Here is a 25965-nt window from a genome sequence, read left to right on the forward strand (position 1 = left end):
TAGACAGGGTCACAATTATTATAAATCTCTAAACCTCATCAGGCCTCATACATACATTGACATTGAATCTGTTTATCTCTCACTGTTTGTCATTTCACTATTCAAGCATCCATACATCTATCCATCAGGGTTTGATATAAACAATCGCAAAACACCAAATACAAGCTGTCTCATACTCTCTTACTCACAATATAACACATTTAAGAATGATGTACAACAACGTTTGGTGTATATTGATGACATAATTCAGGTATCACATCCAGTAAGACAAAATTAGGACCCTGCTTCCATCTGTCTACGTTTTCACATTCTACTTACTCTCTTATCTGTCTTTGAAGAAATATATTTGTTTCACAGCTTATTTGCTTTTCACCTGTTAACCATCAGCCAACATCACTAACGTCTGCCCTTATATTTGGAGCCACATGGGTCCATGAGTCTGAGATGCTCTGCTATATAATCAGATGAGAAAATCCAGCAGTTAAAGGCACTGAAGCTGAACTGATGGCTTAAGAACAATATCAGGGCTTACAATAACCCACATGGCTCAATTTGGAAACAAATCACACGCTGAGAATGAGGCTGAACCTCAAGTAATTCATCTCCGGGTCTGCAAAAACCCCCCAATCCTAAGAATGCCTGACAGAGCTGTTCTCAGCAGGATAGGAGCCAATGCACCCCGGAGAGAAGGCGGCAGAGGGGTGGAATGTGAATGTAGATGCGGTCCGTGATCTGGTTCCTCACCTGCAAGGTCAGCTAACAAGAGGACGAAGATCTGCAGTGAAACTAAAGCTTGCCAACAAGTGCAACTACACACCACCACTGAAACAATACCCTAAGCTTCCCAGAGAGAATAGTAACAATGGGGACACAGGGATTGGGCATCTTTGCCAAAACCATGTTTTCTAACAACAATAGAGTACAAAATGTGTCTATCTGGGTTGTAGAAATGTAATGTGACATAGGATGTTAAAATTTAATACGACTAAACAGACTTTTAGTCAATAGCACATTTTCATTCCCTTTAAAGCTCACGTAACACACATTGTTTCTGCATTTCTGATGTTAATCTGCAGTACCTATAGAGTAGTATTACATCCTTTATATCTCAGAAGAGTCTTTAGTTTAATCAGATTTACAAAAGATAGCTTTACAGATTCTTTCCGGTAACGTACAAAAAAATTAAGAAGGAGGAGTTACTACTGCTGGAGGAGCGAGAACGAGTCATGCAACACTATACAACACTGTTTTAACTTATGATTCACTACATGTTCGTGTCATTTATATAATATGCACGCGCCTATTTCCAACATAAGACAGAAGTCTTACTTATCACATGCAATTCATGACCCAGTTGGGACTTTTCAATGAAATCCAAACACACGCATCAAACACACGCGCAAAACTCCGCTGTGTAAACTATATCCATTGTTTCCATAAGGCTGGCTTTCTTCTCCTTACATCCAAAAACACACTTCTTCATTCGTGCCATTGTTGAGTTTTGAAATTAAACAAAGCTGTCGCGTGATATGATGTTTGCAAGTTCTAGCGTCTCCCACTGATTGACGGGTGGGCGGGGTTTTACGGGGGAAGTGCCTATAAAAATAAGTGATACATACAGAAACCCCTGAAACGTCAGCTGGACCCGTAATCGAAAAAAACTTTCCAAAACTTGTACGAACCCTGGTGAAGTGCATTCGGCACAGAAATATTCTGTAACATGCTCAACTGCTTTTTTGACACTTTGCCTACGTTTAGCATGAGGAAACAACTCTTAAACAGTGTTATTAAGTCAGAATTCATGAATACCATTGAACCTCCCCTTTAAGATAGTGTCAAACCGAATTAAGGTCTATGATTATACCAAATTAATGGTGAATGACCATCATGAGCTAAAGAAATACATTTATGCTTTTCTAATGAGCCACTTCTCTCCAAATGAGCCATTTCTAGCATATTTAATGGCATAATGCAGATTATCCGAAAAGTCATAGTTAATTAATTTGCTCAATTATAATACAAGACGTTATGCATTGCACAAAGTATGCTTGACCATGTGATCACGCAGCAGTTACAGAAATCTGTAAATAACCAGGACTGTATGTGTGCCTCCAGAGAGACCACAGAAGAAAGAAGGAATCAAGAAGAAACATTTATTGGCATTTGAAGTGGCGGACAAACTAATGCGGTTTTCTCAAAGGTATTAATCAGGTTTTTCTCCAGTTTAAGGGTTGCTATGATCCTTAAGTTTACAAAAGATTTAAAAGGGTGTAAACACACCAGAACTGAATCTCTTGCATTTTTGTAAATCTCTGGATCATGGCTTGTTGAACTTGACAATGGGATTCTCCTAAATCCATGACCTGTTGAGCAAAATTGTGTTCTACCACAACACTCAAGACCCAACAAGTGCATCCAGATGCGTCATCCTGCCACTTAAAAAAAGAAAAACAAAAACAGATTGGATCCCAAACACAATTAGGCCTAGACAATTGGATCAATCCCATATCTCATAGCCACCGGACAGCTTTTGTTTCTGATAAGGCTTTTCTTACAGCTTCTGGGTTTGTCAGCCCAAACTTTGTGCTCTCCAATAACATCTGCCGGTTATGAAAGAATCTGGTGGTGGAAGTGAAGCAATTCAATTCCACGTCTGCCCCAGTCCCCTGATAATCAGCCCAAACTAAATCAATTACGGAGAACAAACGCAGGTTATGATTTCCACCAACGCCATGCCGAGTCTCATCACAGCTCGGGTGAGAATGTTCCCCGCAGATAGAGTAATAACTGTCCAGAGACAACACATTTATTTATTCATTGATATAATCTTAGGAGCACAGAGGTGGGAAAAAATCTAATTCAATTAAAAATGATAATGCAAAAAAATTAATCAATTGATCACATATGTGATAACACTAATGAGTTTATGTCTGTGTTTTAAATGATTGGAGTGATATAAATTAGCCCAGTGGAAAATTAAAAAAGTGTTATCATTATAATTCGGAATCAAACATTATCCTATGCAAATATGATTCACCTCAATATTTTTCGGGTTGTCAGAATTTTACTTTATTTAGTAGATCTTGTTTGATTCTTCAAAAATAACTTTTTAGACGTCTCTGGGTTTTCTTATTTAAACCTATGGGAACCCTATGAAACTGCATTAGCAATCCACTAGCATTCCCTTAGGATTTCCTGCAAGGGATATAGGTATAAAGAGCAAAGCGACTGAAAGGAAAATGTAACAAAAAGCTTAGTACTGAAAAGCCAAGCTTTTGAGAAAGTATTGTATGACAGGCACTACTGCTTGTATACTCAGATAACCAATAAACAGTTAAAACTGCATTCCAATCTAAAAAGCAATTTAGATCTAGTTTAATAAAACAGTGGGATCACCATTTACCTAATGTCTCACTTTGTAACCGAGAACTTTATTCATCTAATAATCACTGACAAAATTACACCCATAATTAGTATACTTTCTTTCAGTATGCATGCAGGCGATATTCACTTGGAGATTACAAATTGGCAAGCGTATGCTATTAGCTACTTAAAAAGGAAATTGTCCATATTAAACGATGGTTTCACAGTCAAGTTGGGAAATTTAGTAAAACCATTTCGTCTCAATTGGACTGAAGCGTGTATAATTGCCTATAAAAGGTCTATTGAAGACATGACAGATACGCCTGCCTTACCTATTACTTCTCCAGATGATTGAAAACCCAAACCAATTGGCCACCTATTACTCTGGGCAATGAACCGGCTGCGATCTTGGCAGTGAAGCCCCGTGAATGAAATTTATTTCCACCTCAATCTAAGTAGATTTTTTCCAGTAGAAAAGTTTCAATGATATATCAACGTCACTTACTCAACACCAAACACATGTAATAGCATTCAGTCTGCACTTGCAATATTGTATTGCACAAAAACAAGAACCCAGAGAAAAAATCCTGAACAGAAATGAGTTTGAGTGCAACATATAATCATTTCTCTGTTTTGCACTGTAAATCCACTGGGAATAAATCAATGGGCGGCGCAATTTTTATTCTCATTAAGAATATTCATAATTGATCACTTTAGGGCTACAGCTTTAAATTCTGTTAATATATAATTTTCTTAAAGCCAAATAAAATATTTGGATAATTAAAGATTTATTAACACGACTGGGAAATCTTATGACTAAAATCACAAACACGTGACATTCATTACTGAAGAAAATCCAAGGCAATGTGTATGAGGGCGCGCGCCTGTGGGTCTCTATGGGGACGTATAGCCTACACTAATCACTAAATGCATCTTTATGAGTTTTTGAACGGCTTATATAAATTTTTAATAGACATACCCCTGTTTTAATAGTTGTTGCACTTGAATTCCTGCTTCAGAAACATTCCTTTTATATTTTTTTTATTATTTAACCAAAGCAATAACGCAAACCAACTAGGTCGGATATATAGCCATTAAATGAGCAACATGAAAAGTCAAATATTATACAAATAACAATGCAATTTTTTACTTTATGAAACTTATTCATATACCAGACAAAAAAAACTTAATTGAGTCAATAAAAAGTGATTTAGTGTTGTACCTGCATGAAACGGTGATCTCCACTTTGGTGGCTGGGATACTCCCCGTGATAGGGTCGAACTCGCACACTGAGGCCATGTCCTCCAGTTTATCCATAACGTCCCCTTCCATGTTTGCACGGGACGAGAAGAAGCTGTCCACCTCAAACAGTTTGGCAGTCCTGGTAGTGCTTTTGAAAAATCACGGCTTTAGCTATAGGCGCGAGTGCGCGCGAGGACCGCAGCGGGGTGACAGACTCGAGGATCGCTGGATACCGCAGATCTGCGCTCTAAAATACAAATCAGTAATATTACGAGAAAAAAAACAGATAACTGGAGGAGGAATTTGATTTGACAATTCGTTGTATATCACAAACTCAAAGAAGGGTAGAAGTGTGTGGCTCTCCAGACAACGGTCTCTCCTGTACTGGACAGATTTGGAAAGTAAAAGAGCAGAACTCCACCCCTTTCGCATTCTTTCACATAATCGCTTCTCACAATGCTTCACGGCTATTCATCGACAGCTATGGTTCATTACAGCCTCAGCTGTGTCTCACGGCTGATAACTTCTGAAATATAACCATGAACTTGTTAAGTGGTTTCCATTGAACATAGAGAAGTAAAAACTACATATTTAAATAAAAATATATAAATAAATCAGATGACCTGTGATTGTAAAAAGGTGACGCCAAATCCTGCAAGGACTTCAGATGACGCAAACTCTGAATCAACATAAAAAATATATTTGTGGTATCATGATGATCCTAATCTTTTAACAAGCTCTTTATTTTTGTTTAAATGACGTTATAACTGCATAATTGGAAATATTTTAAAACTGTAATATTATGGATAAACCTTTGCAATATGGACGTTATTTTGACACATTCACCACTGATAACAATAAAATAGCACGTTTGTATCGCAAAATGATGCATTTTTGCTGCTTTGAAGCGATATGTGTTGCATATGTAAATGTAAATTGAAACTGTAAGCTATAGAGCTTTGATCCAAGATGATGGGATAGGATGTGAGACTCTGATAGTGAAAATAAATGTTTTGCAAATAAGTGGTAAGTAATTATCTTGAAAGATCGAGGTATTTCTACACGTGTCGTATACTTACATTGCATTTCCTTCTAATAAATTATGTTAATCTATGTAAGAGCTGATAAATGTGCGGCGCGAGACAGCCACCCAGAGTCATGTGTGTTGTAACTGCGTTTCAGCACCACAGCGTTGGACAGCTCCTCCCAGCACTGCATTATTGTGTTGTAACTGCAACAGACAAAATTTGCGTTCTCACACTTTGCACTCTTAAAAATAAAGAATATATACAATTTTCTTTGTAAGCAATGACAGAATAATTACTTTTTGTTTTCCTAGCTGTTCATAAAATAATTTTTTTTACCTTTTTATAGTCTGAAGAACGACTACATTTTTGTGCAACAGAAAAGTTCTGTGAATTTTTAAAGCGGAATTGAACCCTAGACATTTTAGCCTGTAACACGCGTAATTTATGTCCATTTTGCATTTTACATGAGAAAAAAAGAAATTTGCACGATTTCGATTAGGCTCTTACTGTGGGTTTACACCAGATGCCAGTTCAACGATTTGCGCGAGTAGATTACATACAAAGTCAATGCAAAGACACGATCAGACGAATCCTCGCGTGGGGCGATGCGACTGACGCAATATGGGCGGCACGTTTGCCGTGAAAACAGCACTATTCGCCTCAAACGGTCTTCGCCCAAGTTGAAAATATCCAACTCGAGCGAAGAATTCGCATGACACAAAGTTAAATCCCGCAAGTAATCTAGAGCGAGCAACGCGATGCAATTGCACGCTTCGCTTTGGTGTAAACCCACAGTTAGATTGAAAGTGTGTTGAAGCGAATATTCGTAACGGTCTTTGATGGACTCAATTAACCAGAATGCACTGTGGGAAACTGAGTCATTAGCTCCACCCACTAACCGATGCAGCCATCAGGTTTGTTCGACTTCATGCAGCGCCGCAAGAACCGACAGCCGGATGACATCAAGGTTTCGCGAGAGCGATTTTAAAGCAAACTCCTCCGTATGATTATGATTGCCTCAAGACCCGCCCCCATTTAGAACGTTCAGAATTATGTAGTCGTGCATTTTTCTTCCAGTGATTTGACGACCTGTCAAATCACCGTTACTGTAGCAGTTAAAAGCTTTAATTTTTTATATGGAGTAAGTACATTTGATGACAGCACAATCAACTACATATGTGATGAAATATAGTGTTGGAGCATAATGTTGTTTTAGGGTGGACTTCCGCTTTAAGGTCTCAGTCAGCTTGAGAAAGGCGATTTTTTGGAACTTGTATAAGTGTATGAGAGATCAAGGCGCATCTACATGCCTCAACTCTACCAGTAAAGATCCTAGGAGTCAATCGCCTGTCAGAAATAATTACAGCTACTGTTGTCACCCCTGGCCTAATGTTCCTTCAGGTCCTCCTACTGCACCCTCTGTGATCCACACTTAGATTCCTCAGAGCTGCCCAGCGGGTAATTATAGGGGTTACTATGGGAAGCCTTAAGGTGACAGCATGCTGCCTGCATCTAAACTGGAACGGCAAATAGACTCGCTGTTACTGGGGTTTCTGCTCATGGGGAGAGCTCTGACTGACACAGTAGCTCTGCACTGGTTTTGTTCAATTAAGCTTTGGTGCTTGAATTAAACGGGTGAGTGTGTGAAAGACAATGCAGCACTATAAAGAGAGAAATTGTGTATAAATGAGAAAGAGTGAGAAGTAATTAAAGGAATGTGTGGGTGGCCATTATAAAGAAAGAGTACCATCTCAAACTCTTGAATTACACTCCTGCCCAGAGTGTGTTTTCAACATAATCTGTTATTGTTCCTCTTGAGCCAAGAGTGAAACGGAGAGACGTTTTATTCAGTGTCTTTCCCCTTGGTTTGGATCCAATTCCACGGAGGACTTCACAGATTGACACTCAGTCCCGTCCTTCAGTCACACATACCAGTAGATCAGACACAGATGGCTCTCTGCTCCCTGACACACCACCTCTGTTAAAATGACATCTTCAGAAATCATTCACCAAAGTAAATCAGAAATTCAACTGAACACAAGGCACTGTTGCTGAACCAGCCACCGTGAAGTAATTTCATGGATTCATGCATGGAGGAAAATTAGTCAAAAGGTTTTACTGAAAGTGACAACATTTATTCATAGGGCAGCTTACCTGGATAAAAAAAATAATGAGTGTTTTGCAGATTCTGTGTTTTCTCAAGCTTAAAACTTCTGTGAAATCTCTGTAGATATCCATAACGAAAATGCCTGCCATATCTGCTTACTGGCCCTAACCTGATGCATATCTTTATCCATCATTGACTTAAAATGCCATTTATCAGCACATTCAAGGCTCGTCGGTGGCTGTTGAATTTAAAGGAATAGTCCATTTTCTTAAAATAAAAATCCAGATAATTTACTCACCACCATGTCATCCAAAATGTTGATGATGTCTTTCTTTGTTCAGTTGAGAAGAAATTATGTTTTTTGAGGAAAACATTGCAGGATTTTTCTCATTTTAATGGACTTTAATAGAGCCCAACACTAAATACTTAACACTTAAACGTTTTTTCAACGGAGTTTCAAAGGACTATAAACAATCCCAAACGAGGCATAAGGGTCTTATCTAGCGAAACGATTGTCATTTTTGACAAGAAAAATAAAAAATATCCACTTTTAAACCATAACTTCTCGTCTAGATCCGGTCATGATGCGCCAGCGTGACCTCACGCAATACATCATGACGTCAAGAGGTCACAGAGGACGAACGCGAAACTACGCCCCAGTGTTTACAAGTGTGTTGAAAGAGGACCGTTCCGACATTGTTGTATGTGGAATGATACTAATTAATGTCTTTGTGTCAGTTTATTGTTTAAAATGGTCCGCAAATGTGCGTTTCATATATGTAACACGTGACCTTTCTACATCTCTAAGCATTTACGTTAGGTCGTGTTGGCGTATCACAGGACCGGGGAAGACGAGAAGTTGTGGTTTAAAAGTGCATATTTTTTATTTTTCTCGTCAAAAATGACAATCGTTTTGCTAGATAAGACCCTAATGCCTCGTTTGGGATCGTTTATAGTCCTTTGAAACTCCGTTGAAAAAAACTGTTACGTGTTGAGTTAAGTGTTAATTGTTGGGCTCTATTAAAGTCCATTAAAATTAGAAAAATCCTGCAATGTTTTCCTCAAAAAACATAATTTCTTCTCGACTGAACAAAGAAAGACATCAACATTTTGGATGACATGGTGGTGAGTAAATTATCTGGATTTTTTTTTTAGAAAATTGACTATTCCTTTAAAATAAACAAAACATAAACTGACAATATCCTGAAAAAGTGAACAATGAATCCAGTATACAGCTGATATTATCACATCAGAGCACACTCTGAAACCATTTAAAAAGTTTATCCGTCTTTTATTTTGCCACAAGCTTAAGAAAGCAGCAAACGTGGCCAGCAGTTGGAACGGCGGATCTTCCCCTGTACAGATGACTCACTCCCTGAAATCCTTCTGGGTTAAGCCATGTGTTGCTTTGGTTCATTGAGGTGGATTTTGTCACTGTCGGCTCAATGGATAGAAAGCAGTTTATTTGATGACAGTCAAATGAAACTCAATCTCTAGGCAGGAGCCTATTCAAACGCTATATTCCATCTTCCCTAAAGCTTTCCCACAAATAGGGCCATTTAGCGCAGAGTATGTGGGCAGTCAAGAGAAATAGACCTATTGGTTTGACTGAGCAGGAAATTCAATGTTTTACACAATGTCAGATGGCTAAATGTATTTCTTCCTGCTTGTTTTCTCTGTGAGAAACACGTAAACAATTTAACAATAGCAGAAAGACTGCCAAGCACTTATTTTCTTGACCCATGCTTGTTTTTATAGAAATAAGGGATTTAGAAATTACCTTCGGGAACTTGTTTTGAAGTGTTAAAGAAAACCAGTCTATAAAATCTTTTTGAAGTGTAAGATATATGGTAGCTTTGTTAACGCTATTCACTGTATTGTCCACAGCACTCTGGCTGGTGCTCCGCACATCTAAAGCAGTCAAATATAACAGCAACAGCTCAAGAGAGAACAAGTTTTATTACCGGCTACAAATCCTGTCACACATGAGGTTTAAAGTTTAAACGCCTTCACTCGAGGCTGTTGGAATCATGTGATTTGGTCGCACACTCGAGGACTGTCTGCTTCTGTTATCTGTTCAACAGTAAACTTCACCTCCAAAGTGACGAACAGCTCATATTCACTGGTGCGGAAGAAATACACTCAAAGTGACACATCCCGGCAGCTTTGGCGAATGTGTCTTTAAAATACAGCAGCGTGGCTGACTTCTCTACCGTCTATAAATGCTTTCAATGCAATGCCAGTAAAGTCCTTATAGGTTATTGTATAAATGCACAATTACAATAAAAAAAACGAAGTAGTGGGTTTACATTATACACCCTAATTGAGCCTGTTCGCAGTGAAAGTCTATATACACTCACCTAAAGGATTATTAGGAATACTTGTTCAATTTCTCAATGCAATTATCTAATCAACCAATTACATGGCAGTTGCTTCAATGCATTTAGGGTTGTGGTCCTGGTCAAGACAATCTCCTGAACTCCAAACTGAATATCAGAATGGGAAAGAAAGGTGATTTAAGCCATTTTGAGCGTGGCATGGTTGTTGGTCTGAGTATTTCACAATCTGCTCAGTTACTGGAATTTTCAAGCACAACCATTTCTAGGGTTTACAAAGAATGGTGTGAAAACTGAAAAACATCCACAGTCCTGTGGGCGAAAATGCCTTGTTGATGCTAGTGGTCAGAGGAGAATAAGCCAACTGATTCAAGCTGATAGAAGAGCAACTTTGACTGAAATAACCACTCGTTACCTCCGAGGTATGCAGCAAAGCATTTGTGAAGCCACAACACGCACAACATTGAAGTGGATAGGCTACAACAGCAGAAGACCCCACCGGGTACCACTCATCTCCACTACAAATAGAAAAAAGGGCTACAATTTGCACGAGCTCACCAAAATTGGACAGTTGAAGACTGGAAAAATGCTGGCTGGTCTGATGAGTCTCGATTACTGTAGAGACATTTAGATGATAGAGTCAGAATTTGGCGTAAACAGAATGAGAACTTCTAAATCTAGAGCACAGAAATATGTAACAATTTGACTTAAACACTAAACTGACTTAGCCTGGTCCAACCAGACCATAGCCAATCGGTAACGTGTGGTCTGACGTATATCATGCGCCGAAACTGGTCGGAAACAACAAGTCCGAATAATCAGAACAACAAAACTTAGCAAACCTGGTTCTTGCTCCGGCTTTAACTTCTGTATATTCGGCAGTTTTGCAACAACGGACCAAATAGCTTTTCTCACTTTTCTCAGCCTTTCTCTGCTGCCATTACTGAACTACAACTCAAACTGATGCACGACCTCAACGTCATCGTTCTTAGCCACCCCCCTCTGTTCGCTGATTGGACCTGCAGATTTTTGCAGCAGAAAACGAAACTCTACAGAGCAGTCCTAGACGTAGTACTAAAACAAAATGAAAATTAAGCGGAAGCAGGTAGGAGGGCGGAGCCAGGCTAAAATTGACTAATTTCCAGCAAAATGTGGATAACTCATGGGAACAGCCATTCCTAACCCCAATGTCACTGGGGCATAAGCACCTTATACTAAAACATACATATGAGATCATACAAATTAGCCACCTTGTGAAATATTGCCACAATTACCTGCATGTTTATCACACATTTCAGTATGCAATAACCACCCACGACAGGACAACTTTCAGAGAAAACTGTTCTGACCTTTTAAAGCAAAAACACGTGTCAAAGAAATGAAAAAGAAAAAGATATATGTGTCAAAAGAATATTTGGGCTTCGAGAGGATTGACCTTTGTACTGGAAAAAAACACATTGTTCTGTTCAAGGTACAAAGCGAAGTAAGACACTTGTTCGGCTGCACGTAGGATCTACAAGACAGTTTGTTTAATTTTTCTAAAGATCACAGAAAGGTCTTTCTTTAACACAATGTAATATGTAAACCTTAGCGAAGGCACATACCGTATAAAGAGACAGTCGAGTACATCCAGTAAAAGTACAGTCAAGCCAATCTAGGACTTAATGAGAAACAAAGTGTTAGATATTAAGGAGTGATCCAAAAACATGTCAAAAGCTGGTGTCTATTAAGATTCCCACAGTAATGTAAAATAACAAACCATTTTACTAAGCAAAGTTTCACTCTAAAAACATCTGGGTTATTTTGGACCCATAATGGGTAAAGATTGGACAGAACACGTGCTGGGTTAAAAATGTACCCAATGCTGGATTATTTTAAAGACCAACTTCTGGGTTATTATTAGGGCTGGGTATTGGCAAGGGCCTCCCGATACGATACACATCACGATACATGAGTCTTTGTACGATACGTATCACGCTACAATACATTGCGATACATTGGAATATTTTTTCTTTTTTTACCAAAAATGTAAAAAATAGAGCTGGACACCTGAAGCTCTTTGAAAGCTGCAGGTGTTTTTAAATTTTCTGCCATTTTCTCACTCCCTCTAGCTTCTGAGACATTGGCCGAATGGCCGTATATGACAGGCAACTGGACAGTGACAACTACAGCAGTGGCAGAGGAGGTCGTTTGACGCACACAGAGAAATTTTATGGTTTTAAAAATATCGATAGTAGAGATCGAAATATCGATACACTATCGATACAGCTAACTATCACGATAGTTAGCTGTATCGATATTTTTGCACAGTCCTAGTTATTATACCCCATGGTTGCATAACAACAACCCAACACTGGGTCATTTTTAACCCAGCACGTGTTCTGTCCAATATTTACCCATTATGGGTCAAAAATAACCCAGCCATTGTGTTGGATGGACCTCAGCCTTTTACAACACACCGTTCTTTGGTCAGGATAGTTCAAGGTATTCAGACAGTTCAAGGTGTCATAAAGCTGCGATTCTCTTGTACGTTTAGCACCAGCACAAAATATCACACCATTATGACCCAATTTCAACATCTTCTCTCAGCGTACATATACATATTCATGAGTTTCCTAATCAGGGACCAACCATATGCAAGAAACCTTCATTACAATCAGCTAGCTCCAGAAGAAAAGTGTTGCAGTTGGGAACATAATGAAGAGATGAATGCGTAAGACAGTGCATGCTGTAGCATCATTTATCTTATTATTGTATTATTGTAGTGAGACAAGAGACAGGAGATTATTGAGGAAATATCAAAAACGTAGCCAGAAACTCCAAGGGAACGTCATAATGAAACAGACACATGATGCAAAAAATACACTGTAATAAATTAATCAGAATTAAAATACCACTGTTATGAATAAGAACTGAAACTTCATGCTAGAGAGAAAAACTTAACATTTTAAGATGTAAAATAATGTTGCTAACTTTGCTAATGTCCTTTGTGGGGTGTATAAAGAACACAAGCAAATATAGTCACGGTCACAAAATCATTACTTGTTTTTTTCCATTCATTTCTAGCTGTGTTACTATACGGCAGCTATGTGAATTGATTCGAAGAAAAGTCAGATGCTGAAACATTGCCGGTTTCCTGGAAAGCCTTATGTGAACTCCCACACATAGCAAGACTGTGAGAAATGTCAGATGTTTCCTCATGTAAACAAACACCGAACCTCTCAACACTCAAACACGAAATGTGGATGTATATCAATGGATCTGAACACAATTAAATCAGTTATTTATACACCCTCCCTCCATGTTTCTATAGCTGCATTACAATTAAGGACACTAATACACAAATAGCAACACGTTTCATTTGTAGATCCCCTACAGACCTGCCGCTGTAACAACAAACTCAAGTCATCATCCCACAAGCAATAGCGGATGCTAATCCTGTTACTCAGGGATACAAACCGATGCTAATGTAGTTTGATATAAACGCAGAGGCAACTCCTTTCCACAAAATGATTTATGAAAAGAATAAAAAGCAATTTAAAATACAATATTTTTGAATTATACAATGTTATTTAATTATAAAAGGGTACAAAATGTATCACTTTTAGATCATAAATTTCAGAGGGTGATGTTTTGATGTGTGTTTAATATAGTTTTCATCAGGTGAGATTTAGCTACACAACCCAAAACACTCATAACCTACGCATCACAAAACTACAATATGTTTGTAAACCTTATGAATAAATTTTTTTGTTTATTTGTTAACATACCCAAAATAGTTAACAATACAGTTGATATTAACTTCTTATTGACACATGCTATTGTACTGAATATCAGTGTATACCCGAGGCCAAATCACAGGTGTATTGATACATGACACTTGCTTGCGTGATATTGCTTTATTACCAGCAGCTATTGGTAACTCAAGGGAAGCATCAACCTACATCCACACAAAATGTTCCTTTTGAATGATGACTTGTGTTTTTTTACGAAAGGTCAGATACGTGTACGTCATTACCAGCTGTATATCTTCATTGCAACCGTAAAAAGAAAAGGTTTCAGTTAAAGTGCATCAGTCTTGGTTGAATGCTTTTCCTTACCCCCATTGGAGTTTGGAAACAGTGATCAATGGTGACCAAGAAGAGGGTCAGGTATATAAAAGGCATTAGCTGAATATGACAGATGGATCTAAAGATGAAGGTACAGTTCCAGCGCTCCTATTACGGTAGGGCTCGTCTGGGATTCATGGTTTCTCTATTGTTCGATCGATGTTCTTACAAACATTAGTCACTTCTTGACACTACTGACCGGCGACAAACAATAAAAAGCTCTCTGGGGAATTGACCACTAAATAACGACTCATCCTGACATCAATATCTGAGCTATACATGTCTCTTAATCTGAGGTCCACACAATGGAAAATGGGTCCCTCACCAGGGGTAATGATGGAGGTAAATACTGTAAGGCTACTGCAGAATGTCATTTCTGAAAAATGTTTCTTCGGCTGTTGAACTGCAGTGCATCATAATTCACACCTTGAGCGACCGAACATATATTTTCATAATGCAGATAGAGCAAAGATGCCCTCTGGTGATTTACAAAAGAATTTTAACAATATGAGCATCAGTGTGAAGGCTGTAAGAGGAGAATGAGTAAGGGACTGCGTCAAAAGTGTCTTCAGGCTAAAATAATGCAAAAAAAAAACACTCTTACAGATGACTAAAAAAAGGTAGATATGTTTTGACTGCGTCATTGTTTAAAACTCTAACAAACAAACTCTCTAAAGGGTTCTTAATGCTTTGAGTCAATTAAAAAAACATTAGTCATAGCATAGGTCAAATTAAAACTAGGTAACTAGGGAGATCTATTAAAAAATTATTATTGATGTACAGCAGTTGTCACCAATCCTGGTCCTGGAGGGCCGGTGTCTCTGCAGAGTTTAGCTCCAACCCTGATCAAACACACCTGAAGCAGCTAACTCAGGAGTGGTATACTTGTACAATACATCTTTATTTTATGGCATTTTAATGAGGTAGGAACAATAAAATGTAGTTGTATTTTTTGCTCTTTTTACAGTTGATCTCCTGGACTACTGCAACAGGCCAGCTAGGGCACCACTATATGGAATTACAGTGAGAAAAAAAATAAGTATTTGAACACCCTGCTATTTTGCAATTTCTCCCACTTAGAAAAAATGGAGGGGTCTGAAATTGTCATCGTAGGTGCATGTCCACTGTGAGAGACATAATCTAAAAAAAATCCAGAAATCACAATGTGTGATTTTTTAACTATTTATTTGTATGATACAGCTGCAAATAAGTATTATCAGCTGTTTAAGAGCTGTTAGTCTGCCTTTAAAATGTCCACCTCCATTCCATTTATTATCCTAAATTGGATGCACCTGTTTGAGGTCGTTAGCTGCATAAAGACACCTGTCCACCCCATACAATCAGTAAAAATCCAACTACTAACATGGCCAAGACCAAAGAGCTGTCCAAAGACACTAGAGACAAAATTGTACACCTCCACAAGGCTGGAAAGGGCTACGAGGAAATTGCCAAGCAACTTGGTGAAAAAAGGTTCACTGTTGGAGAAATCATTAGAAAATGGAAGAGGCTAAACATGACTGTCAATCTCCCTCGGACTGGGGCTCCATGCAAGATCTCACCTCGTGGGGTCTCAATGATCCTAAGAAAGGTGAGAAATCAGCCCAGAACTACACGGGAGAAGCTGGTCAATGACCTGAAAAGAGCTGAGACCACTGTTTTCAAGGTTACTGTTGGTAATACACTAAGACGTCATGGTTTGAAATCATGCATGGCACAGAAGGTTCCCCTGCTTAAACCAGCACATGTCCAGGCCTGTCTTAAGTTTGCCAATTGCCATTTGTATGATCCAGAGGAGTCAAGGAAGAAAGTCATGTGGTCAGATGAGACCAAAAAAGAACTAAACGTGTTTGGAGGAAGAAGAATGATGAGTGTGTGCAAACTTGGTGAAAACAGGAAACATTTGACCTCTGTAATTGCAAACAAAGGCTACTGTACCAAATATTAACACTGACTTTCTTTTCAGGTGTTCAAATACTTATTTGCCATCATAACTATTTATCATGCAAATAAATAGTTAAAAATCATATATTGTGATTTTTTTTAGGTTATGTCTCTTACAGTGGCCCTAATGCACCTACGATGAAAATTTCAGACCCCTCCATGATTTCTAAGTGGGAGAACTTGCAAAATAGCAGGGTGTTCAAAAACTTATTTTCCACACTGTAGCATGTACAGTGAGGATTGAGGAAAATAAGTATTTGGTTACTTTCAATAGCAGCGGACTTATTTTGGGCAGTGCGTTATATCACTACGCCTGCTGTCTTATCAGATTCAATGAACTGTGCTAAGCTATGTTAAAAGTGGTAGCGCCAGACCCGGAGATCAGCTGAATGGATTCCAAAACGGTAAGAATCAAATGTTTAACTCTAGGGGAGCTGGAAAATAAGCATATTTTCAAAAAAGTGGAATGTTCCTTTAATGCTGCGAGTCAACTAGGAAAACATTAGTCATAGCATAGGTCAACTTTTCAGCTTGTACCACTTGGTAACTAGGGAGATCTATTAAAATAATTATTATTGATGTACAGAGTGGTATATTTGTACATTACATCTTTATTTTAAGGCATTTTAATAAGGAAGGAAGGAACAATAAAATGTAGTTGTATTTTTTGCTCTTTTTGCAGTTGATCTCCTGGAGAACTGCAACAGGCCAATAGGGCACCACTATATAGAATGAAGTTACTCCATTATCTAAAATTACAGCTATACTTAGTATTACTTGGTAGTTCCTACATTTATTCAAAAATTTTCTACATTTTTTAAAGAAAATGGCAGCATCTTTTAGTGCTGGGCATTCAGGGGTTAGACACAATCCAACTGCATGAATGACTTTGCTATCAATCCCTACAAAACAGCACATTGCAATATCACTCTATGAACATTTCTTTATTAAATTTGGATTAATCTTACTACATTAGGATTTATGGGCTGAAATGCTAATGACTGACAATCCCTGCAGTTCACTAAAGTAAAAAGATAAACAAATAAAAAAGTTTTGGGGTTTATTATTATAAAACGTGCATTTTGATCCTTAGAAAAGGACACAAATTCCTAACCTATTCATTATTTGGAATGCAGTAGTAGTAGTTTTTAGATTTGTATGCAGTCTATCATTCATTTGTGTTCTTTCATATCTGTTGGAATAAAGGTACCTAAAAATGAGTCATTAATTAATTTAGAAACGTGAGTTAATCCATTCTGGGCAGCATAGGAGTGATTTCAGAGACTTTAAAAAGAACCTTGCAAAAGAACTCAAGGTTGCATTTTAGAATTGAAAGTTATGATATGAGATCACACACCTAGAAAGTTCAACATTTCCAATTATGCAGTTAGCAGACACTTTTATCCAAAGCAACTTACAGTGCATTCAATGTAAGAATTTTATCAGTATCCCTGGAAACTGAACTTATTTTACCATTGTGTGCACCATGCTCTGCCATCCTCAGTCAAGCTACAATATGTTAGCTATTGAAGTAAGGATGTATTGTGCCTATAGATTCTAGTTTCAAAATTAATTTTTCCTAACGCTCCTGCATACTGATAACACACATACTGATAATGTCACCTTGAATAAAGGCGTCGGCTACATTCATAAATGTAAATGTCTTGGAAAGATTTAAAGAACCAAAACACACACACATGTTAAATGAGACAGATAATCTCTAAAATAAACTAATACATGATTGTGAGTGGTATATGGGTATTTCATTTTATGTGTCAGGGGTCTGACTGTGCCAAAGCAGTAAAGCAGATGGAGGGCATATTATATATATATATATATAAAATAACAACTGGTTTACTGTAATGACAGCAATGCACAGCACACCACAAAACTCTCCACTTGATACCCATCGGCAATTATGCCAAATTGTTTTTCTTTTCAAACTTGCAGCTGTCCATAAACAGAATGGGCTGTTTTTCTACCTTTTGAGGGAGACTGGGGGAGCATCAAGCCAATATGGTACACACAAAAACAAAGCGATTAACAATAAAAAGAGCTCATAGACATAATATGAAAGAGTCTAAAAAACTCATAAAGAGACAAACAGTTTTCTATTTACTATGCAGTGCACATGTACAATGGTAGTGAGAGACAGAGAGTGTTGCATCAATTTATATCAATGTGAAAGGTTATTTTTGAAACATTCAAATTTTCGTGGTATAGTCACAGAATATTTTTCCGTGTCATTGTCATGGACATCCGCATTTTTCCATGTCCGTACAACGGACTTTCTTTTCCGTGTCAGTTTCACGTATTGGTTTCTCAATTTTTTTTCCTATTTTTAAACTATTGTCGCATGGGTTTGGGGTTAGATTAGGTGTTTAGGTTAGGATATCATTTTAACTATTGGTTTATACTATTTTTTCCGGATTTGTAAACGATTGTCGCCTGACGTTAGGGTTAGAATTGGGCAGTGTTGGGGAAAGTTACTTTTAAAAGTAATGCATTACAATATTAAGTTACTCCCAAAAAGTAACTAATTGCGTTTATTAGTTACTTTTCATGAAAAGTAATGCTTACGTTATTTTTTTAGTTACTTTTGCGTTACTTTTTCTATGCTGAGGCTTGATCTCTTTCAGGCCTTGCAGGTGTTTTTAATGACTGAAAAGTTGTGCATTCAGAAATTGCATATTTCATCACAAAAATGTCGAGCTCTGGTCTGCCATCTCAGTTTCTGACTTAAACCGTTCCCACACAGGCGTGTACGCATAGAGTGCATAATGTGACTACGTTCAGTTTAATTCAGTAAATTTTTTTATCAAATTAATTAAACTAAAAAAGTAACTTGCATTACTTTTTTAAAAAAGTAACTCAAATATTAATGTGTACATTTAAAAAAACAATGCGTTACTTTACTCATTACTTCAAAAAAGTAATATTATTACGTAATGCATGTTACTTTTAATGCGTTACCCCCAACACTGGAATTGGGTTTGGGTTAGGATGTCATTTTATGTAACAGAAAGTCGTTCTAACTCCAAACCCAAGTGACAATGGTAAGAAAATTGGAGTTAACCAATACGTAACACTATCACGGAAAAGTGCAAAAATCCGTGACGACACGGATAAATGAGCAAAATATTCCGTGACTATAACACGGAAATTCTTCTAATACTGTATTGTTTACTGATACTAGGTCACACACTGTATTCATTTCTAATTTTATTCCTCCAAACAAACAAACTTTATATCAATAGTTTTCTGCTGTTAGGGCACAAGGTTTGTTCTGATAGGGTCACAAACAGCAGGGACAAAAATCAATGATTATGCAATCATTCATTTAATCTGCCATTGTTAAGACAGCAAAATAAATTGTCAACTTTCAAAAAAGAAAAGTAACCAATTCACAAATCTTTTCTTGCTGATCTCAAAGCTGTGCATCTAACCAAACTCTAACGAGTGACCATGAACCAAGAATAAAAGCAGATAACATTGAATAAAACAACAACTATAAATAAACGCTGATCAGAGTGTGCTTTGCACTTTGTATTACTGGCAGCTGAGGGCATAAATCCATTGAAACTTAAGTGACAAACCAAACTATCCAACTAAGGCACTGTTTTTTTTGCACACCACTTGACACCTATGTAAAATCTGTGGCTTTGTTGAGAACCACAGCTTTAGATCATGAGAACATAGAGAGCAGAAATCTCTTAAATTTCCTGTCTGGTGAAGATTTAGAGTCAACAATATGGGTTTGAAAAAAATTTGTTCGGTAACCGAGCTGGGCTTGGCTTTGAAGTTACAATGCTGCAATCTCACACAGAAACATTGCAACAAGGGTCAGAGGTCAACTGTGATTTCAAGAGGCGACAGTCCATTGATCTGAGCGAGAAATAAATTCCTTTGAAAATATGGAAAGGAATCACCTTTGAAGCTTGTGATACAAGCATGAAAACACAAGCTGGGCAAAAAAGATGTGACGATGTACTGTACTTGTGACCTAGCCTATGAAAACCCAGCCAAAGGGTGATTTTCTGTTTTCTATATAAAATCATCCATTTTAATGTAAAGAACATTCTGTGAAAATATAACATCTTGATATTTTAATATTGTGGGTTTACACCAGATGCGAGTTCAACGATTTGCGCAAGATTACATACAAAGTCAATGCAAAGACGTGATCAGATGCATCCTCGTGTGGGGCGATGCGAATGACGCGATATGGGCGGCACGTTTGCCGTGAAAACACGCGCTATTCGCCTCAAACGCGCCTTGCCCAAGTTGAAAATATTCAACTCTAGCGAAAAATTCGCATGACACGAAGTTAAATCCCGCGAGGAATCTAGAGCGAGCAATGCGATGCGATTGCACTCTTCGCGTTTGGTGTAAACCCACAGAGTAAGGCCATGTCAAAGATTGAAACAATGTAGTAAAATCAAACTGATGCTCCTTCTCACAGTGTCAGTAAGAAAGAGACGCATAGATATATTGGAAATTAAATAACACAAAATCCTCATCCCCACTGTTGACAGAACAAACTGGGGGTGCCCAAAGTGATCTATATGATAAGTGTAAAAAAGACTCCACTGAAATGGATCCGGATGCTGGATAAATCTGGATTGTGTCACATTAAACAGACATTCACAATATAAACAAGCGCAACAAGGATCTGCCACAGATGAAATACAATTTAATTGGCATAGATGCATTGTAGACAGATTCATGTGGACTGAGCAATGGCCAATCTCACATTTACTGCTGAAAGCTCATCCCGATTACCATGTGTCATATATGACATACAATATCATTACAGTCACAATCAAAAACCAATATAAACTCTCCTTTACTTTGATAAATCTGTTAGCGTGGAACTAAACAATGGTCGCAATAAAAATGAAAGCTGGTCTTGAATTTAATAAAACCCATGGCTTCGGGTTTTCGGAATTAGTCACCGTCATAGATACTTCATAACATGATATTTGGCCCTTAAACAAAAATCATTATGCTGTAGTTAAAATCTGTAGATAAAAGGGAAGGTAGAATTGAACCTGCACTACCCAGCCTTAAACCAGCACTACCCAGCCTTAAACCAGTACTATCCAGCAATGTTTTAATTACAAAATACAAATATGTGATTTCTATTAAACAATTTGCAGTGCATTTAAGCCATGTATTTTATCAGTATGTGGGGTTTAAGGAAATTAGAACCCACGACCTTGGGGTTGCTAGCACTATATACTCTACTTGTTGAGCTACAGGGACATACGGGGAGTATACGAATTAACAAAAATTGCTAAAAAAAAACTATTACTATTTTTAAACTGGACACCAGGAGACAAAATACAAAAATAAGTCCTGTAATAAGAGTATTTCAGTAAATAACACATTTAATGTTCACTCCCTGTGGGGAAAAATTTTAATTAAAATCAATACATTTTCTCACTGGTATCAACGGACATTAATGAGTGCATGGGCTCTACGTTAATCCTTTAGCTTTAAGTTAATGCAATATTTACACAAGATAATAAACAAGAAAGTGAGAGTAGAAAAGAAATAAACCAAATGCTTGCGAAATTTGGTCTATTTTATAACGCATATGAAACTGATCAAACGTGAAGTTTAGAGTGAATTAAAACACCTCAACAGATGGTGGATATATGTGTCCCACAGTCTGATTTGATGCTGAAGCATCAAAGATTTTACACTGACTTCAGATGTTGACCTGACACTCGGACAATATTAAAAATATTACGATTGTCATTCGGATTTAAAATACCTTTTTTCTTACTCTTCAGCCGGGTTTTCACAGACAGGGTATTGTATGTTCCCTCATTAGACAGCAGTCACAAACACTAATGAAATATTTTACAGTCTCAATGTGAAGAGTGTGGAGGAGTGGCTACAAAATAAACAAGATTAATCATGCTGCATATGCAAACCAACAAAGCCCAGGGATCATATTCATCAACTTCCTTTACAGCATATTGAGGCCGAGTCTGTGTAATATATCCCATCCATTACTTCATGTCAGATTAGGCCGACAGATAGCACATAGCTAGCCTGTAATTTATTGACAAAATTCAGATCCGCGTAAAGCAACAGTTCAATAGTCCCGTAGTAAACACTAGTGCTGCCTCACGATTAGTCGCGACTAATCGTTTGCAGAATAAAAGTTTTTGTTTACATAATATATGTGGGTGTACTGTGTATAATAATTATGTGTAAATACACACACACATACACAAACACGCATGTATATAATTAAGAAACATTTGCATGTTTATACATGTTTATATTTATATATAATTTATATTATATATAAATATAAATGTTTTTTATATAAATATATATTTTTCTTAAAATTATACATTTAAAATTAAACTTTTATTCTGCAAATGATTAGTCGCGATTAATCGTGAGGCAGCACTTGTAAACACAAAAGTTACGTTAGAAGAGTAAGGGGCGATCACACAAAATGTGTTTATCGCAGTGGCAAGCGCCTTTTATTTTATGATTTTCTATGACTAGTGAGAATTATGCGCACTGTTTAAGGGCTCATTTTATTTCAATTAGTGCTGCACAATTAATCACATCGCAATGGCAGCCTGTGCGGTTATATGACAGCAAAATGTTGCAATTATATTAAATAAATAAATGTGTGGACTTTTTCATATAACAGTTTGATGATTTTCCTTGCTGTTTAAAAAAAGAAAGAAAAACTAACAAAAAAGGCAGTGCACGTGTGGCATGCATGTGTGTGGTGTGCTCGTCACTTATACTAGAGCGAAGATGGATGCAGAGGAGGTTGACAGTGATCTGGTAGCTAAGAAAAACTCTATGTCTGTTGTATGGCGGTATTTTGGATTTAGGATTACTGACACTGAGCAGTTGCTACATCACGTGGCAATACGAAAACATTTCTAGTTTTACAAATACACATTTTAGCTAAACTGTGTGTGGATTTTCCTTAAAACCCATCAAGTTGACTCATGATACCATTTAGTATAATCGCAATCGCACACCGCAATATTAGCATCAATAACCGCAACGGGAAAAATTACCCAAATCGTGCATCCCTAATTTCAATCTATACATGCATATTCCTATGGTGTAGCCTCGACGCACATCAGGCTATGCAAAGCTACGCAAAGCCAACAGATAACCTAAGGCATTGCTGCGGCGTAGACCTTACACACGACTATAACTTGCACCTCGCGTTTTGGCCACATCCTGCGCCATACATTTTTACAGAAGCGGAAAAGCACCCGACATCATACGCGTTTTTTCATTGTCCAAGAGCAGTGCAGCACGGCTTTTTATATTGCCAGGCAACCACAGATTCAGCTGTTTGATCAATAAAATACTGAAACGTGAGCGCTCTTTTGCTGTCAACTGTCATATTAGCAGAAACTTTAAAAAGCTTGATCGAGGGTGAGAGGTGCAGAAAAACACACAGGAGACGAGGAGAGAATGAGTGAGTGGAGTCCGGTTGTTCCAAACATCTGTAAACTTCCGTCACCACAATGGAAGGTCCACCTCTCCTCTCATTCGATTGGACAATGGAAAGACGCAAATGATGTCGGGCACTTTTCCGCTCCCAGCGCTCCTTCAAAAGCGAGTGCTGCATCAGGCGGCAAAAATGCTAGGCAGTCGGCATGCATAAACAGCATGATTGACGCTCACTGCCATAGAAAATTATTCAAAAAAGGCGCCTGCAACTGCCATAAACACGTTTGGTGTGATAGGACCACTGATCTATATAAATGACTGGATTGCGCATATATCTATGGACGTAACTGCATGAGGTGAAGCCAGCGCAGAGTTCGAGCCGCCATCTTGGTATACCCAACCGGCAGAGAGCGTCATTGACTTCCATTCAAAATCATGATCAAAATTTACCCCCTTTACAGCGTATCAGTTACACAAGGTTAATGTTTAGGATATGTGTACGTTAATTATTTGTTAATTCTGGTGTTATTGGCAATGTTTATGTTTTAATCGGGCAGGATAATGGATTTACAAAAAACCGTTAAGGTGAGTGTGTCTGTTGCATTTTTGAATTACACGGGTATAAATAAAGTTTTTTTGACATTCAGCTACACGGTGACGGTCAGCGTTATTTCTCTAAGTTTAGGTAACTTGTAAGTTTAGATAACATAATTACAAAACTAGCAAATTATTGCATGCACATACGGTACAAAGCATGATTATTTATTTAGATTTCAGAATGAGCACGTTTATTGTCATTAATACTAAATATGCTGCGGTCTGTCTGCTGATCTGATACTTGAAGATGAATGTATAATAACTGTTTAAAACGCAAAAGGTACAACTTTCAGTAAATAACTATTTACATGCTTTGGACGTTTGTGTTGTAATAATGTACAGGGTAACTTCACATATAAAAACGAAGACGAGTAAAGTGATGTTTTATCATAAAAATCTGACATCGTCCATTGATTTAATAGAACGTTTGGGTATACCAACATGGCGGCGCGGTGGCTTCACAAGTGTGACGTCATGCGCAATCCAGTCATTTATATAGATCAGTGGATAGGACCCTAAAATGACCAAAACAGGCAGAGCGGCACGCCTTGCATTTACAGGTGCTTAAAATGCGTTTTGTATGATTGTCACCTAATTGTATGATGGTAAATAGGAGTTTCTTAAAAATTGCACATAAATGCCTTTGATGTGCTGTTACCACTATGAAGTTTGGAAATAATTTTGATACCCAAGAATCCCAAATGGGCATGCCTCAAACTTTAAAAAATGGCTTATGGGAGAAGGGTTTCTGCTGTGGCAGGTATTCTTTTTAGTTTTTATGTGCAACAGCTTGATTATTGCCTCGTTGTCAAAGTAGTACATATTGTGTTTTAAAAAAAAAATCCCAAGACACACACAAGGGTGAACCACCTGGCGTCCTACTTTCTTGTCAACAACAATTAAAGCACGTGAACACAAGTTGTAACTTCAGAAGTGGAAATAATCAAATTTCTGATAGCAGATGTAGGCAAGACATGAGAAATGTTTTAATTGGTAACCTGTGAAACGCTAAAAGTTTTACTTCAACCCTGTAAGGAAAAATCTAATCATTCAAATCACTTTATTGTCACATCACCAAAAACAGCAGAAGTGCTGCGGTGAGTGAAATTCTTAGGAGCGTGCTCCGTATAAAAGTGCAGGTACAAATGGTAATGTTTAAAAGATTAAAATTTTTAAAAACATCAATACCTGGCAATGAAAGTGTACGAATGGATTTTGTTTCGTCCATCCCAGCTGTTATTACATGTCTTCACTGATTTCTTTGATGTTGTTTTATGATACCTTCTGCAGAGCTGCCAACTTATGAGTTCAGCTTGGAGTGAGATTTTTTTTTTTTTTTTTGGGGGGGGGGGTAATTTTTTATATAAGTCCTAACCATTTGCCAATAGATAATAGTGTGGATTTTAGGCTATTTCTGTGTTAAATAGTTGGAAAAGACTGCGTTAAAATGGTTCACAATACAAATCGAATCATATTTTAGAAATTAAATTGAAATAAAAGCTTTTACTGAGTTTAAATGCCTGAGATTAGAGTCTTTACCATTTTTTTATACAACTCTATTATGCTTTCCTTCTGATAAAAGTTCCTTCCAAAAAAGTTCTTAAAATCTAATGAATAGGCTACTGGTCTCTGTAAAATGTATAACTGCAGATAACAGCAGCTTTGATTCAGTTTATCCACTGAGAAAGAGAAGCGTAAAGTGATGATTTGTGATAGAGGGACTGTCACAATCAAATAAACCAAATGAGTAGTTTAATATTAAACTAAAGCAACAGATAATGTGTATGTGA

At 37.5% G+C, this 25965-nt stretch overlaps 1 protein-coding gene and 1 long non-coding RNA gene across 3 annotated transcripts in view; both read right to left on the reverse strand.

The window, feature by feature from the left end:
- Nucleotides 1-5838, reverse strand: part of cpne5a (copine Va) — a 79955-nt gene extending 74117 nt beyond the window's left edge. For both annotated transcript variants that reach the window (XM_073867856.1, XM_073867855.1), the window contains exons 1-3: nucleotides 5685-5838; nucleotides 5229-5284; nucleotides 4586-5131 (exon numbers count right to left, since the gene is read on the reverse strand). In XM_073867856.1, coding sequence (XP_073723957.1) covers nucleotides 4586-4695 — 110 coding nt within the window. In that variant the 5' untranslated portion in view covers nucleotides 4696-5131; nucleotides 5229-5284; nucleotides 5685-5838. The remainder of the gene's footprint in view (nucleotides 1-4585; nucleotides 5132-5228; nucleotides 5285-5684) is intronic.
- A 5512-nt stretch (nucleotides 5839-11350) lies between these two features.
- On the reverse strand, nucleotides 11351-25462 carry LOC141363970 (uncharacterized). Its single transcript, XR_012369678.1, has 3 exons — nucleotides 25364-25462; nucleotides 11681-11736; nucleotides 11351-11425 (listed from the first exon to the last, which is right to left on the reverse strand). It is a non-coding gene; the product is annotated as an uncharacterized lncRNA (long non-coding RNA).
- Between the last annotated feature and the right edge of the window lie 503 nt (nucleotides 25463-25965).

This window comes from Misgurnus anguillicaudatus, chromosome 5 (genome assembly GCF_027580225.2).
Source record: "Misgurnus anguillicaudatus chromosome 5, ASM2758022v2, whole genome shotgun sequence".
Lineage (NCBI taxonomy): Eukaryota > Metazoa > Chordata > Actinopteri > Cypriniformes > Cobitidae > Misgurnus > Misgurnus anguillicaudatus.